General features: G+C 35.4%; 1 protein-coding gene across 6 annotated transcripts in view; it reads right to left on the bottom strand.

Moving 5' to 3' along the window:
* Nucleotides 1–17,541, bottom strand: part of FSD1L (fibronectin type III and SPRY domain containing 1 like) — a 59,113-nt gene that overhangs the window by 30,727 nt on the left and 10,845 nt on the right. For 5 of the 6 annotated variants that reach the window (XM_036021995.1, XM_028525682.2, XM_028525690.2 and 2 more), the window contains exons 4-7: nt 15,639–15,740; nt 9,612–9,634; nt 5,104–5,225; nt 71–280 (exon numbers count right to left, since the gene is read on the bottom strand). In XM_036021995.1, coding sequence (XP_035877888.1) covers nt 71–280; nt 5,104–5,225; nt 9,612–9,634; nt 15,639–15,740 — 457 coding nt within the window. The remainder of the gene's footprint in view (nt 1–70; nt 281–5,103; nt 5,226–9,611; nt 9,635–15,638; nt 15,741–17,541) is intronic. The other variant, XM_036021994.1, reaches the window with a different exon arrangement.

Raw genomic sequence — 17,541 nt, 5'->3', positions numbered from 1 at the left:
AAGTAATGCAAAATATTTTCACAACTATATTTATTTTCTGAGAAAGGTTCATGAAATGCAGTCATTTTACCTGGTAGTGTATATTCAGTCCCCTTAATATTATCGATTATCTCCCAGCATCGCTCATCCTTTACACGGGGAAGTCCATCAAAATTGGTTTTCCTATATTCCAGTATGAAATGATCGATCTTGTTATCTTCTTCTGGCATTCTCCAAGCCACTGTCACAGAGTTGTCAGCCACCAAACACTCTACTGGATCTATCTCTGGAGCTTTGGGGACTGAAGGGGAAAAAAAAAGCCTCATTTCTCAAAATATTTATTTTGTCATTGAAACTATAGGTTTTCATGTTGCTTTTGAACTATTCAATTGAATCAGGCTAAGAGAAGGGGTCTCCTATAAATACAAAAAAAACTATTTTTCTGATTAAAGCTCTGTTTAAAAATTCATGTTTCAAAGTTTCTTAACAGACTTACTCAAAGTTTATAAAATCCTAGTTAGCAAAAAAGCAATTCAAACATCCTAATAAAAAATCAAGAATGACTTGTTACTTCTCAACATGTATTTTTAATCTATTTTAAAAATAGAATAACTTGCTTTGAATCCAATAATTTAAATAATTCAAGTTATTTTCAATCTATTTTAAAACCTCACTTATAAAATAATTGTTTCAGCACTAAACACAAATGAACACCCCAAGTACTCCCTAAAATACTTAAGAATTTTAAAGTGTTTCTTCAAAGACTTCTATGAGTCAGTAGAATAAAATGGGATAAATGAGCCACAAACATATGAACATTAATCAATTCCTTTTCAATAGAAGAGGTTTTTCCATAGCTTCTCAACATTAATAAAATTTCATTTATGTAACAACAGGCTAACTGAAGTATGTGGTCCTCCAGTGATACAGATGCATGTGTCTGAAATGTGTAAAACTGTGCAGGCATTGTACTTAAACATTTTGTCACTAAAAAAAGAGAGTTTTAAAAGATTTACTCCAAGGATGCAAGGGTGGTTCAACATTTTAAATCAATTAATGTAATCTATCACATCAGAAGAAAAACCATATGATCATATCAACAAACAGAGGAAAAACATTTGACAAATCCAAACATTCATGACAAAAAATTCTCAGCAAACTAGGAATAGAGGGGGGCTTTACTTGATAAAGAACATATACAAAAAACCTATAGTTATCATCATACTTAATGTTGAGAAACTAGGTATTTCTCCTCCAGGGCAAGGATGTCCCCTGGCCACGGCCAGTTAACACTGTACTGGAAGCTCTAGCTAAATTCAGTTAAGACAAAACAAAAAAGGGAGTAAAAGGTATCCAAATTGGAAAGGAAGAAATGAAACTGCCTTTGTTCACTGATGACATAATTATCCTTGGAGAAAATCCCAAAGAATCAACGAAAAAATTCCTGAAACTAGAAGGAGATCCCAGCAAGGCTGCAGGACACGAGGGATGAACCGGCAGAGTACAGGGGCGTTTTAGGGCAGTGAAACACTTCTAAATGACAACGTTACGGTGGATACATGACATTATGCATTTGTCAAAACCCACAGAATTGTATGACACAAAAGGTGGACTCTAATGTAAACTATGGGCTTTAGTTAATAACAATGTATCAATATCAGTTCATCAACTGTAACAAATGTACCATACTCATGCAAGATATTACTAATGGGAAATTACATGTGGGGACAAAGAAAGTATAGGTAACTCTCTGTATTATCTGCTCTATTTTCCATAAACCTAATCCTGTTTTAAAAAACAAAGCATTGCCCTGGCTGGTGTAGCTCAGTGGATTGAGCGCGGGCTGGGAACCAAAGTGTCCCAGGTTCGATTCCCAGCCAGGGTACATGCCTGGGTTGCAGGCCATAACCCCCAGCAACGGCACATTGATGTCTGTCTGTCTGTCTGTCTGTCTCTCTCTCTCTATCTCCCTCCCTTCCCTCTCTAAATAAATAAATAAATAAATAATCTTATAAAAAAAAAAAACCCAAAACCCCAAAGCATTAATTTAAAAAACTGCAATCACAACAAATAAATTATATAGAAAAGTTAAAATGGAAAGCAAAGTGAGATAACAAATAAAGTAAATGTCTTGGATAAAAAAATTGAGATGGAGATGAAAGGAATTTGGTATAAATGTTAAATCTTCAAGCCTAACTAGTAAGAAAGGGCAGGAGGAAGAGAGGCGGAACAACTGATTTCCACTAACTATAGTCTCCAAAGTTCAACTCTTATATGTGTGCAATTGTTCAATAAACGTTTGGAATCTGATATACCTTATCAGTAAGACAACAGACAACCAAAGTAGTATTTATCATTTTTCATTATAATTAATTCCCTTCATCTGTCTTATGGAGTTTTTGTCCCTATAATACCTTTCAGATATTAGTCTCTATTCTGGAACATAAGCAATTCAGACTACTATTCATTGCCAAGACAAGAGAACCCAGACATTCACAACTTAAAATGCTGTGTTGCCTACATGTGAGGAAATGTAAATGCCTATTTGGCATATAGTAATTTTATAATTTTGTCAAGTCAAAAACCTGTACTAAAAGTACCAAGAGCCTGGTAAAAAGAGAGTCACTTAATTTGTAAGTGGGTCTGGCTAACTCCCTGCTCTATGCATCTCGAGTCAGCTACCATACCAGTAAGAATGTACTAGCAAGTATATCCTTCTTTCCTGTAAATTGTGGCCCCCAAAAGAGAGCAAACTGTTAAAAGTAGTAACCAAGGTAAAACTGAAAATAAGAATTCAAGAAAATGGTGATACTTGGAAGGAAAAAGGAAAATTTAGTAATTTAAAAGTGGCATGTCAAATTAAGGTTGACTTAAATCTAATATATGTCAGAACTTCACCCAAGATTCTATACAGAAGAAAGAATTCATTAAATAAGGGATAAAAAACTTGATGGGAAGATGAAAAGCAGTAAAATTTCGTGTAAAAATATTACATGATTTAGGAAATGAAGAACTCTCTTCTCTTGCCCTGAGTGGCTCATGTGCACCAGAAGGTGCGGGTTTGATCCCTGGTCATGGCACATACCTAGGTTGGGAGTTTGATCCCCAGTGGGGTGCATGCGGGAGGCAACTAAAAGATGTTTCTTTCTCTTTCTCTCCCCCCTCCCCTCCCTTTCCTCTCCTTTCCTCTCTCTCTAAGCATATCCTCCGTGAGGATTTTTTTTTAAAAGAAAGAAAATGCAGAGCTCTCTCTGAAAATGAGAATGAAAAGCAAGTCACAGCAATTCCCATAAAGCAACAGTTAACTACCAATAGTGTGGAAATTGGTTCAAGAATTTTACTAAGGTTTTCTCTGTATGTGAATGTAAAAGTGCAAGTGGCATCAACATTGACACAAACACGTTTCTCTCTCTAGCTGTAGAAACTCAGAAAGAATATAAACTCTGTTTTAATGTATTTTTAAAAATGGCCTTTTAAAGTAGAAGAAAATGACTTTGCAATTATCCATCAGCATCATTTCCACTTTGCAGACTCAGATCTAAGTCCACAACTCATGTACTACATATAACACAGGGTAGAGTTGATTTTTGTAGTATCTATGGAAAAATTTACTAAGGGATAAAGGTATTCATTTTTTATTTAATCTAACTGCATCTTATAGGAAATTTTTATGCTAGGGCAGAATATTAAAAATTGGTAATATAAATTTATCTTTATAAACTAAGCAATCTATTAAGCTTTTCCTGAGGGATGAAACTCCTCCCTAAAAGGAGTTTTTTTTTTTTTAATTATACCTTACTCCTTCAGACTGTCTTAACAGTGTTCCAAAAGAAACCCTAAGTGTGCATGCAATCTACTTGACTGTACAGTAGGCACAGCCTTGGTCTGTTAAGATATTAGTGAAAACTCAAGAGAAAGGAATGGTGAGATTACTTTAAAAAAAAAAGAACAAGAGCTCGTGTACATTCACAATCCACCACTCCTGACTGCTCTAAAATCAGAAATGGTGTGGATGATAACATAATGGTTGGTGATTCTGAAAGGCCAATTTACAGGCAGATTTCCACTGACAAGTACGCTTTCTTCCCCTACAACTATAGTTCCTTCTCTTGTCTATCCTTCTACTAAGTCCTCTAGAACTTCTGGTCTATATGACACAAGTTAATACTTCACTTGTGCTGCCCTTACTAGTTCCATTAGTTTCATGACTACTAACCTCACCTTCCCAATCACACTTTAAATCTCCAACAAAATATTCTGAGAAGAATGGTTTCATTATCATCAACATTCTCTATTCAAAAACAGCTAATCTCTAAAAACTGAAATCCACTTCTAACTAAGCAACTGTTTAAGTAAAACACTTCACTTCAAGAGATTTCCTGATTCCTCGCATCACTACATCCAAACTGTCTTAGCTATCAACACAGCATTCCTTGATGCCAGCTAAACAGAGAATACTACTAACTAAAAGGTCTTTAATTGGCTCTTTCACACACGTGGACAAATAATTTGGAACTCAGTTTCAAATGGTTTTGGCTAATGAAACAGCATCATACAAATACTCTGATAAACCAATGTTAACATTATAACTGAAAATAAAATTCCATCTGCACCACCAGCAACCACAGCAGTAATGGTAACGACAGCACTGACATTCATTGAGCATTAACTGTGTGACAGGTACCATTTCAAGTGCTTTAGAGATTTCAATTCATTTAATCCCTATAAAAACCCTAGAAGGATGACGTCACATTTTAAAGATGAAGAAAATGAGGCAAAGTTAAATGACTTGTTCAAAGTCACACAGCAAGTAAGTGGCAGCCAAGATTCAAATCAAAGAAGTGTGGGTGTAGGACCCAGTATTAACCACTGTGGTGAACTGCTTCTGTCAAACGGATGATAAAATATGTCCCTGAATGGCATTCTTAAAAATGCCATTTACATACCAGTAAAACAGTTGTTCTAACAATAAAGACCTGTACACTTAAGCATTCCTTAGCAGAAAGAAGAAAAAAAATCATAGTATATTTCTTTAATATTTACATTCCAATGTTCATGCAGAAAAATCTTACAGAAAAAATATTTTTATATATAAATTTACATATAATATCTGTACTTACTTACCTGGCAAAAACTTCAACGTTTGCAACATCTGTCTTTCCTGAGAAAAATCCACCATTAAATGAGTCATGTTGTCACTGACCTTTGGTTTCAACGAAAGGCGAAAGGCTGAAGCCATCGTTACTCTACAGCAAACACAAACATACTTTTAAAACTAAAAGAATGGGAAGTATCATATATTTAATTTATAAAATGAAAAGAGAAATTATTTCACTCTACTGATTTCAGAAGCTACATCAGAGATAACAAAACTAAATAGAAATTTGCTTAGTCTTTGAAAATTAACTAATTAAAAACTGTAAAATGTTTTTAAATTTAAAGACATTTAAGGTAACTTTAAGGAACTTTCTTCCAGCCAGTTTTATAAAACTGCATACAAATACAACAAATATCACGAGACACACATTCAGCATAAATCATCTTTAACAGACCCAACAGCCATCTAAACCTCTGTACACTCAGTCTCACCGACTTCCTGATGCCAGCCTCACTCCTTTTCACATGCCAAATACTGAACTGTACGCACACCCTGACTCAAACGTTCTCCCCTAGGAGTGACAGCTGCTCTGTGTGTCCTCAAGTAAGAGTAGAGGTATACTGACCAAATACTGTGTAGCCTGGTAGCTGCTAAAGACAGGCCGTGGATGAGAAAGGAGAGAAGTGAAATCACTAGAAGGTGTCCCTCTGATGTATCCACATCAGCTACGTGGAAGGATACAGGAGGAACAGCTCTGTGAAACCACATGCCACAGAAATAACAGGAGTTCAGTAAATATGTATTAGATGAATATGATATAAAAAACAAACACACACACACACAAAAGAAGCCATAACAGACTTAATTTTACCCACGGTATGGGGAAATTGTTCTGTCAATTCAAGCTGGGAAGAAAGGAAATTATCATGTTCTACTAATTTGTCATTTTAGCTCAAATTTCAGTTTTTCATATTACAGTAAATTTCCACAAGAATCACAAAACACCTCCCCCTTATTATCTTCTGTCAAAGAACGACACAAAGGTGATATTCACGAATGCTGTACTCCTGGTACACAGCTTGGGAGAGGAAGTAAACAGAGCAGGCGAACCAAAGAGAATACCAGGCCTAGTCATTCAGATCTGCCAAATCTACCCTAGAGATCAGTGGTATGAAAGATACCAAACTTGTTGCTGTATTCAGTTATTCTGAGATGGAAAATGTCTAACTGTTGCTATATTCAGTTACTTTATTTCATTTTAAAACTAGGAAAGTAATCACTTTATTCAGCAACAATGTTAACTAATCTATCAAAAAGAAAGAGCTATACTGAAATAACTGAAAAACCATGTATAGGAAAAGGAACTCTCACACTTAATGAACTGAGTACTTTTCACACACTACTTTAAGCTGCTGATTGTCAATAACAATATATTTCAGATTATATCAATAAAAAGTTAGGAGCAAAGTCTAAGCCTTCATTCTTTACAGCCCCAAATATCTTGATTTAAAGACCTCTGAATGAGCTCTTCCCAGATAGGTACTTAGTGAATGCCCTTCACTAAGAATTGATGAATAGGTTTGCACCTACTTAGTTGCTTCTAAACCTGATTATTTAAATGCATTTTTTTGAACTGCTGAGAAAAAAAATCTGAAAGTATTTTAGGAAATTTAAATCTGAAACTATAACTGCAAAACTTGATTTAATCACTATGGCCTTAGAAAAAGAAAAAGAATGTTCCCCAAAAGTGCAATCGGAGAGTTTATCAAAGCTTAAAAAACAAGAATAATGACCTTCATTTTCTAGTCAATGAAAATTTCAGTCTCCATAAATCAAATTAGATAGATGGACAACAATGCTATAGTTTTTCAAAAACTGAACTTTTTATTTTTAAACCGACTATATTTAGACAATTGTGCCCCAAAGTGCAGACTAACAATCTCAAATCCACAGATAATTACATTACAGGATCCACGTCATTAGCAATGTTTGATTTCACCCTGACTTTCTTGGTTTGGTTGTAATAGTAAAACTGAATATAAGGATCACTTCTCTACCTCATTTTATTTAGGCAAAGAGAAAAATAACTGCAAAACATACAGATGGATACTTTTAACTTCCTCAAACTACCCACCTAATTAATTATACTCTTCCTTTAAGTCCCACGATGTACCCCAACTAATCACCTTCCAACATTACTAAGCACCCAGAAGTACAATACCAGTGCTTTGTAAAGATGCAGACATTTGCTATGTGTTCTCTTCTCATTTCTGCCTGTACTGCTTCCTGTCACTCCCGCTATTCCTCCTGTAAAACTTCTGCCACAGAAAATGGTAAATACTGAGTTCTCACACATGCTTTCATTTCCATATATTTGATTTCTTGCTGAGGTATATTACACACTCTTCCTTAAAAATACCACTTCCACCCTCATATAAGGGAATAAGTCTTTCTTCCCTCAGTGAAAATAATTATGTTATTATGACTACATATTAATTTTTACATAATAAATAGCAATAATGGAATTCTAGAAGCTTGGATATTATGAAACTAATATCCAGAGAAACCTGGATGTTATGAAACTAAAAATCAAGTTTAAAAAATTAAGCCAAAACCCAGAAATATTCCTTTAGGTAGGAAGTAAAATTTTTGTGGGGAGTCTAAAAAAGGAGTATAGGTTTTGAAAAACAAAACAAAACAAAAAAATAAATGAAGTTTGCCCCAGCAAATAGAAAAACAAAAAACCCTGATTCCTGAGATCACTTGGATACTGATGAAATCGAGCCAAGAGTATGTACGGCTTAGATGAAGAGGAAAAGAAATCAAGCTTCACTGAAGAATACATTCAGCCATGAACACTGATCATAAAATTAAATTCTGAAAGACAAATCTGGACAAAGAGAAAGATGTCAGGGGTAAGGACAGAATTCTGGAAAGCACAGAACCATAGAGATGCCTAGAGGAAGAACAAGGGGGGATTTTGCAAGGTCTCTCAAGGTCTTTGGACAGCCCAAAGCCTGATTAGGAAGTGACTTCTAATCCAGATAATCAGAGACCACGGCAGGACTTAGTGGAACAGGTGGCTAAACAGAAGAATAATCTAGCCAGGTCAGAAGATGGATCACTCACAGTGAACTCCAGCATACACAACCCCAAACTACCTTTTGCAAAAAGCTGCCTAGCATCCAATCTTTAAACAACCAATACTTTTCACCTTCACACTGTCATAATCTCCTTTCTATATTCGAGGTTTATAAGAATAATCCATGTTTTTAACCAATCCCTATATTTGTAAAATATAGAAAAATATTAAAATTAATAGGTGTGCTAAAAATGCTGTGACTGTCATGATAATCTTGCCTCTAGTTAAATAAACAGCCATGAGAGAAACACAGAGTAAAGTCTTCAGCTAAGAGTGACGTTGGAGGCGCTGGTTTTCACGCTATAGTGAATAATTTTGTAAATTACCTGATGCATGGTAATTTCATCTAGGACTCACAGTGGCGATCACAAGAGCTGTGCCACCCAGAGGGCTCCCTAATCCTCTCATGAAGAAACTTAAGTGATCCTCTCACTACAGTCAATGGTCAGTGACTAAGCCAGGCCTATCCAAGCCATCGCTTCTGTGGAAATCCAATTCAAAATTGCCAGCAGCTCCTTCAAGCCTTTTGCTGTCTTCATTATGGCAAGTACTCAGTGTACTCAATTTCTTTTTTTATCCTCACCCAAGGACATGCTTATTGATTTTAGAGAGAGAAGGGAGGGAGGGAGGGAGAGAGGGAGAGAAACATCGATCAGCTGTCTCTCGACCTGGAGCAGGGACCTCTCTCATAGGCACTTGAGCGGGACCCGAACATTCAACCAAGTCATGGTCCCGACCTGGAATCAGACCCACGACCTTTGGAACCTTCCACACTGGCGAGGGCTCAGTTTCCTTTCTTAATCCTGACTCTATCAATGAGAAAGACCTTTTAAGCTAAAGTCTTCCATTATTTTCTTTAATTTTCTCTTCCCATAAACTAGAAAGTAGTGGCATTAGAAAGAGAAAGAGACGGCACCAGGAGCAGGATGGAATGAGAATACAAAGGTGTTAAACAGGAGAGCAGTGAAGTAGGAGAGCTTTAGCTCCTGAAGACTATTTAAAACGCTGTGACTTCTCAGAAAATAAGACATGCCTATAAAATTTAAGAACAAAAAAATGCATTCCAGGGATATATATTTTTTAATTATTCAAATTGGTTCCCCATCCATTAGCACAGTTAATTAAGAACTATACTAAAACTAACTATATTATACCAGAAATGAAATTCTTTTGGAAGTACATAATTGTCAAAACTACTTTTTAAAAAATCTTGCTAATACATATAGTGTTTATTCCAGAAAATATGCAGAAGAGACAGAGGGTTTTTTTTTTTTACTTAACCATTAGGTATTTTAATTTTAACCAACAAGATTCTACTGAGAAGCTTTTCTTGAATTTCATTTCTGACTTCAATATCAACACTTAAATAAAAATGTAGGTTTTATTCCATACCTATCCTTGATCTGTCTGGCAGCCTTGGAGCAAATCAGGGAGAAGAGAAAGAACGCAGTTAGTGCTTTTCATGCAAGTTTCAATGGCAGTGACATGCAAGAAAAGTTAGGATATAAATCCTGGAATAGATTAGTTCATATTCACCAAAATATAAATTATAGGAAATTTGTACAGTTTGCATCAGCTTGCATAATGTGATGTGAGAACTACAGTACAAAATCTAGATCCTATATAAGTGATCTTAAAAGGACGGAAATTTAACACTTCAAATTAAAACCAGATGACTATAAATATTTTTTCTTACCTTAAAATTATCCTAACACACCTCCACTTTCATTCAGTCTGACACTCTCCCACTAGAACAAGCACTATCCTTCATGGGCCACACATTTCTATGCATTCTGATGGTTTTCTTACACATTTCAAATCTGTGCTCCAATTTTCTTCAGAGATGTCTTTCACCACTTTACAGTGATTGTTCCAAGTTCCCCTCCTATGCTTTCAATGGGCAAATACTTTGTACTCTCAGAGCCTGCCTGCTAACATACAAAATGAGGCTGCAGTTCTACAATCCTTTACCCCCAAAGAGTGACGTTTTAATGGCAAAAATTCAGACAAGGGAAAACCAGAGAAATACTACAAGCAACGGGGTCTTTCTCTCAGGTGATTTCAAGGGAGCTGCCAACTTAAACCTACTCTACATTAAGATCTTTTTTTTTTTTTTGAGAATGCTAACATAAGTTTAGGAAGGAGACACAGCTATTACTCTGTGACAGTCACAGAAGAATAAAACATACAAGGAAAAACTGTTGTCCCCTTTATAGTTACATGCAATATAATATTTATATCCCACAAAAGTCTTTTCCCCACACTGACCAGCACAATCAAGGGCACACCAATGCAAACTCATGGCTGTTTTCCACTACACTCCATCCCCAGTGTTTAGCATAAAGCTTTGATTACAACGATACTTGATAATTATTAAATGTAATTGAATATTAAATGCATATAACAAGGCTTCTGTTGTCTTTCTTCTTCAGTTCTAATATTGTTCTTATTATTGGTCATTTTTATACCCACCCTAAAGTATTCTGATCTGAGAACCTTTCTGAGAACAGGACTGCAATTTAGATCAGCACGTTATACAGTTCCAGCATTATCCAGTGACCTTGGATACTAATCATTCTATTTTTTGTTAAGGGATTTGGGTCCTTAATGTTTCCAAATATGCTTTTCAAGCCCCACATTGTGCAGCAGACACCCCAACTCTGTGGCATCTATAGTATGTTCCTTAAATCATGACACTACTTGGGTACTAGGGATAATAAATATTGTAGTAGTCAATTACATTTTTTATTATTGTCACATATTTATAGGTAAGATTACAAACCAAAGATCTTAATATGTATCAAAAGAGGGGAAGAGAAGACTCTTCTCTGCACCTGATGTTTCTTTACATATGGAGAAACTTCCACTCGCATTACTGACTCCCTTAGCCTCTCTCTGTTCCCTCCTTTCTCCTGGGGAGGTGATATGACTTAATTTGATTATAAGTCTGAAAGGAGAAACTAGAAGTAAGTAGCTCAGCACCTCTTCCTTTTTCTGGCAGCTTGCCTGCCCACAGAGAACACACATTCTGTTCTCCGCCCCCTTGATGCAGGAAGTGTCACTGAGACAAACTCCCCGCCACCAGCACACACCTGAGGGAGCCGAGTACGGACCACACCTAGGTGGGTAAATCCGTGTGATTCCAGGATTTAATATGAGGAAGCTTGCTCACTGATATAAGCCAAATTCCCTAATATCATTTTATCAGTATTTGGCCTCTTACCAGCTTTATTGTTTTATCTATTTCCCAACTGGCTTAGAACTTTAGATTAGAGGAATATTACTAACCAGTGACTCTCAAATAACCCAACACTATAAAGAGCATTACTGTTTTTGTAAACTGACCATAATTATTCAATTTTGTATCTAGTGTTAATTTAGTAAGGTGCCATTTTTAGTGTGCGCAAGTGTCCACACATACATGTGCATGTAAAGCTTTAATGTTATTATTTAATGTGCTCAGCTATTTGTGAGAAACCAGAAGGTGAGTAGATGAAAAATATATAACTTAGGAAAAACTGCTGTCCCGTGTACATATGTAAATATGCCCATTTGGTAAAACTGGAGACTCAGTGGTTCACCTTCACTAGGTTCAAATTGTACAGCACATACACTGTGAAAATGCAGGAGGGATTGAAAAAGTTATTCTGTGCAATGATAAAGGGTAGAAAGTCTCAAATCCTGCAACTATTTCTCTAAAAGGGCCCAATTTCAAAAAATGTCTTGAATTGGATAATAAATTGTTTAATTTTATTTTTCTGGAATTTCTTCCCCCCACATAGAAAGCTGCCCCAAAGGCACACATTACAATGTTGCTTGACTCCTCTAAGTTTCAAATTCAACTGGGATGTGTTTTGTCATTTAAACATCTCTGCTTAACAAGTACCAACTGATCCCATCATTCACCATAGCTCTGTCTCCAATACATTTATTTGCAACTATATAATTCCACTTAGTGAGTTATGAAGAGGCCTCAATGAATGCTTAGATTTTTAGGTTATGGTACTAAATACTACTGGAACGCCTTCAAGAGTTATTAGTTACGTTACTTTGCTCAACATGACTTTCAATTTTGATCACTATTTCAATTTCAATTTTGATCACTATTGCCAACACATCATTCCCTATTTCAATTTTGATCACTATTGCTATTCCAATCTTCCAGTGAAATATTGTTTGCCAACACATCATTCCCTCTGTTCACATCAAAGGTATCTCCTAGCCCTGGCTGGAGTAGCTCAGTGGATTGAGCGCGGGCTGGGAACCAAAGTGTCCCAGGTTTGATTCCCAGCCAGGGTACATTCCTGGGTTGCAGGCCATAACCCCCAGCAACCGTACATTGATGTTTCTCTCTCTCTCTATCTCCCTCCCTTCCGTCTCTAAAAAATAAATAAATAAAATATTTTAAAAAAAGGTATCTCCTTTCTTTCTCATTCCATTCCTCTATCTCTCAGTTAATTGTTTTAAAAATAAATCTTACAATTCTGATCTTTTATTTTATCAGTTCTAGGAACCTGCCACCTAAGATCAAACTTCCCTAAATAGAATTGTGTCCGAGTACAATACATTAATAGTAGTAACCACAAATCGTTCTTCATAACTACCAATTAAATATAAAGAAGTTAAACCAGAACTTTTTCCAATCTCTTGGTTTTAATATGCAATGAGTGGATATAGAAACTATTTTCTTCTGTGACTTCATCCAGCCCTTTGAAGGTAAAGATCTTACTGTTTCTATATCCCTTTTTAATATCTTCATTTTCTCTCCTTTAACATAAAGATGTTAAAAGCAAAGTACTCTAACACAATTCTATTTATGGAGCAGCTAAATTGAATAGGATTTTCTAGACACAGTTAAAAAGGGAATAAAAAATAGTTTTAGATCCTGCTTAATGTATTCAATCAATCATTTTCCCAAATAGAATAAAATTTGAAATTTCCAAGTTTCTTCCCAATCAGCAGAAATTTTGAAATTTGTCATCAAAAAATAAGGAACAATGACCAAAGTATGAGAGGCCTGCATTTCAGCCAATCACATTAACGAGCAAGACACTTAGCTCTTTTAGGACTCAGAGATCTACAAAATGAGAAGCACTAAGGTATCTTTAAACCCTAGAAGTCCATCCTAAGCCATCTTAGTATATAATAACTTTTTAAATTATCCAAAATAAATTAAACATTTTAACAGCCCAATTTTCTGAAATACAGGCTGAAATGGAGAAAGAGATAGCAAATAAAGAATGAGTTAAAATCAGAGAGCACTGATAAGTAGCAATGAAAATAAGAATATCTCTGTTTTTGAATGATAATTGCTGAGAGAAAACTATCCTAATTCTGTTAAAAGAATGAATCTAGCAAAAGCCAGATGTCAAAACTGACATTTGCCTGAGAGGATTTATCTTTATTTTCATTTGCAGTAAAGCCCAATCAAGTTCTTAGGAAAAATCGGAATGCCACACAACAGAGAACTTTTTCAAGTCTTGTCTACATGTTCACATTGTTTATACTTCAAATTTTCCTACTAGATTTGGGACAGAAAATTTTGTAATGTTTCCTGAGAACTTGAAAATGCATAAGGGGCAAATATTTAATACTTTTTCAATATATAATTGAGATGTCTGCCCTTACCCCAAAAGTAACATATTAAGGGCATAACTTGGTAAATGAAAGGGACTTAGTCACAGAGAGTGGAAAGAGATAGTTTCAAAATGCTGCTTTCCTTAGGCAAAACTACCAACTTGCAAAAAAAAAAAAAGCACTGTATTTGCATACTGGTTGATTCCATACCTTAGAAGTTTCATATTTTCTATATAAAGGTTTATAAAAAGAACTATTTTTGAAAAACACAATCACTTAAAATTCATCTTCACAAAGTATAGTAATGTACTTGAAATACACTTTAGACACAGTACTGCATCCATCTGCTCTATGACTAAGGACATTTATACAATAGATTACACTGTTATAGAACATCAACACCCATTATTGAAACAAAGGGGGAAAGTTATAGCTTGAGCTATTCTTAACAGATATTTAGCTTTGTTTTTAAATTGCCCTCAAAACTGAAACATTCATGCTTTTGTTAAAGGTCCTCTCCTCTCCCAGCATTCCTGACTCCGGCCCACAGAAGCAGCTTCTGCCAATCCTCCTGCTGCCTTGAAAACGCTGAGTGAGCACCCCCTCCCCTTGTCTGCCACTCCCAGTGGTCGGAGCCTCACACTCACTGAACAATAATTCTGAGTCAGAAGTGGGAAACACACAAAACCTATTCTCTCTTTTCACCTGGAATCAAATGTAGAAGATATTGTTTCCCTTTGCCTTAGTCCGTACATTTTATTTTATCATAGGCACCAGGGCAAGTAACCATTCCATCCTTGCTAGTCTGACACGGGGGTTGTCTATGGCAAGATTGTGATGAAGTGGCTGGTTAATTATACTGACTTGGAAATTGTCTCACAGACTCAGCTCTTCATAGGTAGAATTCAAATTCTAAATTAAGGGATGTGGAAAGACAGGAATATTAATTTTGGCAAAGGACCCAAGCAGTGTTGTGCAGGCCAGCTATTAGCAGAGAACCCAGGTTTAGTGGGATTTGGGCTGCTTCTCCATCCAGAAATGAAGCTAATGATCAGATCTCACTTGCTGGTGATCTTTCTGCATATATTTACTATCAGTCAAACGAGTGACAGTCTAGTGTAGGGATATAAGCCAGCAAATGCTACCTTCTCCAGAAAGATTTTTCTACTTTCAAGTGGAATCATAAAATGAAAACACTAAATGGACACAAATGGATTACAAAGCCACCTTTCTAACACTAATGCAGCTCACGACTTTGTCCACAAAGGCCAAGAAAAATAACATCAAACTCAAATATCTTATCTTGAAAAGATTACTAAGTAGTCTGCATTTTGCTAATTATATAGCTTAATTCCCCACTCTTTTCACATCGTTTTAAAATATATTTTATATCCTTATTCTACATCAAATACAACAGATTTGATAAATTGTTAATCGTTTAAAATCAACTCTACTTAAAATAAAAACTAGAATTCAAAAATCTCTTAAAACACCAGGACACAGGTTAAATTAAAACATTAGCAATCTTTTTGCTTTATTGTTGCATACCAAACATTCTCCCTAAAAAAGACACTCACGTTTTCATATTTAATAAGACATTCAAATAACTTAAGCTAAACGGTGGAACATTTAACAACAAACGCACTCAGCTGCAGTGCTCATCTGCATTGCGTGACGTTTTCCCCCTCAGCTCACAGAGAGGGATACAAGACTAGACTTTCTATTTCTTTTAGACTTTACATTTTTCAGACTGAAAAATCCAAAATTAAAGAGAAAAAAATAACTTCTAATCAAAAGTTTCCTTTTTAAGTGGCTTAGTTATTTGGTTGATTTTTTTTGTACCTTTGAAAATTCTTCAGCTTCCTTTATATCTAATGACCGTGTTGCAAATTCTAGTAGTTCCTCCGAGTTCTCCAGGGCACTGTTGCACTGACTAAGCTGACTCTAGGGGAAAAAAATTAATCATTAAAATAAAATTCCCTACTGACATCAGAATCTTAAATATATAGTATTATAATGAACTTACAGACAATTTAATAGCAATAATTGAACGAAAATATTGGAGAGAGCTACTGAAGCAAGGTGATCACTAGTCAGATTTTCAAGGAATTTTAATTATCTTAATACATTGTACTTAACATCTTTCCCTAAGAGCTTAATTTGTCCACAAGAGCTTAACTGCATACAGGTAAAGAAAACACAAAAGAAAGTAAAACAAGTATAAATAACTAGGGTCAAATTTACTTACAGATTATTCTCAATCAGGGCAGTCAGAAAACTACCAACAATGTAAATTAAAATATCGAAATACTACATCTGCAGACAACATCCTCATAATGAAGACTATATTTCTTTATGATATTTAACTATTTCAAGTTTATGAATCAAGTTACAGATACATTCAGCTGAGCACAATCTTAGTACTACATTTATAACAATAGTAGGAGTACCAAATACTCCTCCTAAATGCTAATTTATAGTTTCCAATACAGGGTAATACAGCAATAAAAAATGCTAGACCATAGATTTCAAAAAGAATAAAGAGGAACAAGGGAGGGTAACTGTTAGAGCGACATGATCTGTTATAGTGATGTATTAATTTCACCTAACACAATCTTTCTTATTCAGTTCTCTATCATTTGTGGATCTAAAACTAAGCCCCACCATGTGAAAATATTGTTAGTGATACCTTTAAATACAGACAGACCTATATCTATGCTTTTCAATGTACCCCACATTCTCCTTCAGAACATTTATTATGATCCACTCCATATTCAAGTCTACTTAGTTCTCCCTTAAGATTGACACTAAAGGCAACCTACGGCTCATTTTATTGGTTTCTAGTATGTTTTATTTTACTCTGGAAAGGTAGAATAATTCAGCCATATTTTGGATTAAAATAGGTTTTCATGGGTTATTCTAAGAACCTACCACAATTTCGTAAAAATACTGTGCCCCCATAAGTAAACTTCTTAATGAATTCTAAAGATGAATTAACAAACCATCACTTAAATTAACAAACCACAATTTGAAATATCTCATTTATAGAAGAGCTTTATAAAAGGTTTAAGAAAAATCACTGCAAACAAAATGGTAGGTATAAATGGTCCATGCAGGATCACTAGGGCAGACTAGTCAATATAGTACTAAAGTAAAAAAACAAACAAACAAACAAAAAACAAGAATAAAGAAAGTCCTATCGAAGAAAGAATCCAATCTAAAATCAAAGTTTGAGATTAAATAATCTAAGAAAAGGCAATGAATTTGGTTTGAAGAGGGCAAGAAGGGAGGCATAAAAGAATACACTTAAAGATCATTAAAAAAAATCATTGCCTGAGGAGACATTTATTGATTTTAAAGAGAGAAAGGTAGGGGGAAGGGGGGAGAGTGGAAAGAGGGAAGGTCGGGATGGAGAGGGGGAGAGAGACACATGTCAATGTGAAAGAGAAACACTGATCAGCTGTCTCCTGTATGTGCCCTGACCAGGGATGGAACCCACAACTTAGGTATGTGCCCTGACTAGGAATCAAACCCACGACCTTTCAGTGCATGGGACAATGCTCCAACCAATCAAGCCACACTAGCCAGGGCAGAAGAATTACTAAATTATCTTAATGAAAACAACATGCTTCGAGTTTATAAACCCAAAGGAAGAACAGAGGTGCTCTATTATCTCCTACTAAAGAAGGAAATGGCATCAGTAGCTAAGCTGTGGCTCTTTTTAATATTTAGGGTTCTTTTTAAA

The sequence above is a fragment of the Phyllostomus discolor genome, chromosome 3, assembly GCF_004126475.2.
Source record: "Phyllostomus discolor isolate MPI-MPIP mPhyDis1 chromosome 3, mPhyDis1.pri.v3, whole genome shotgun sequence".
NCBI lineage: Eukaryota > Metazoa > Chordata > Mammalia > Chiroptera > Phyllostomidae > Phyllostomus > Phyllostomus discolor.
This window is presented reverse-complemented; position numbering and strand designations above follow the sequence as displayed.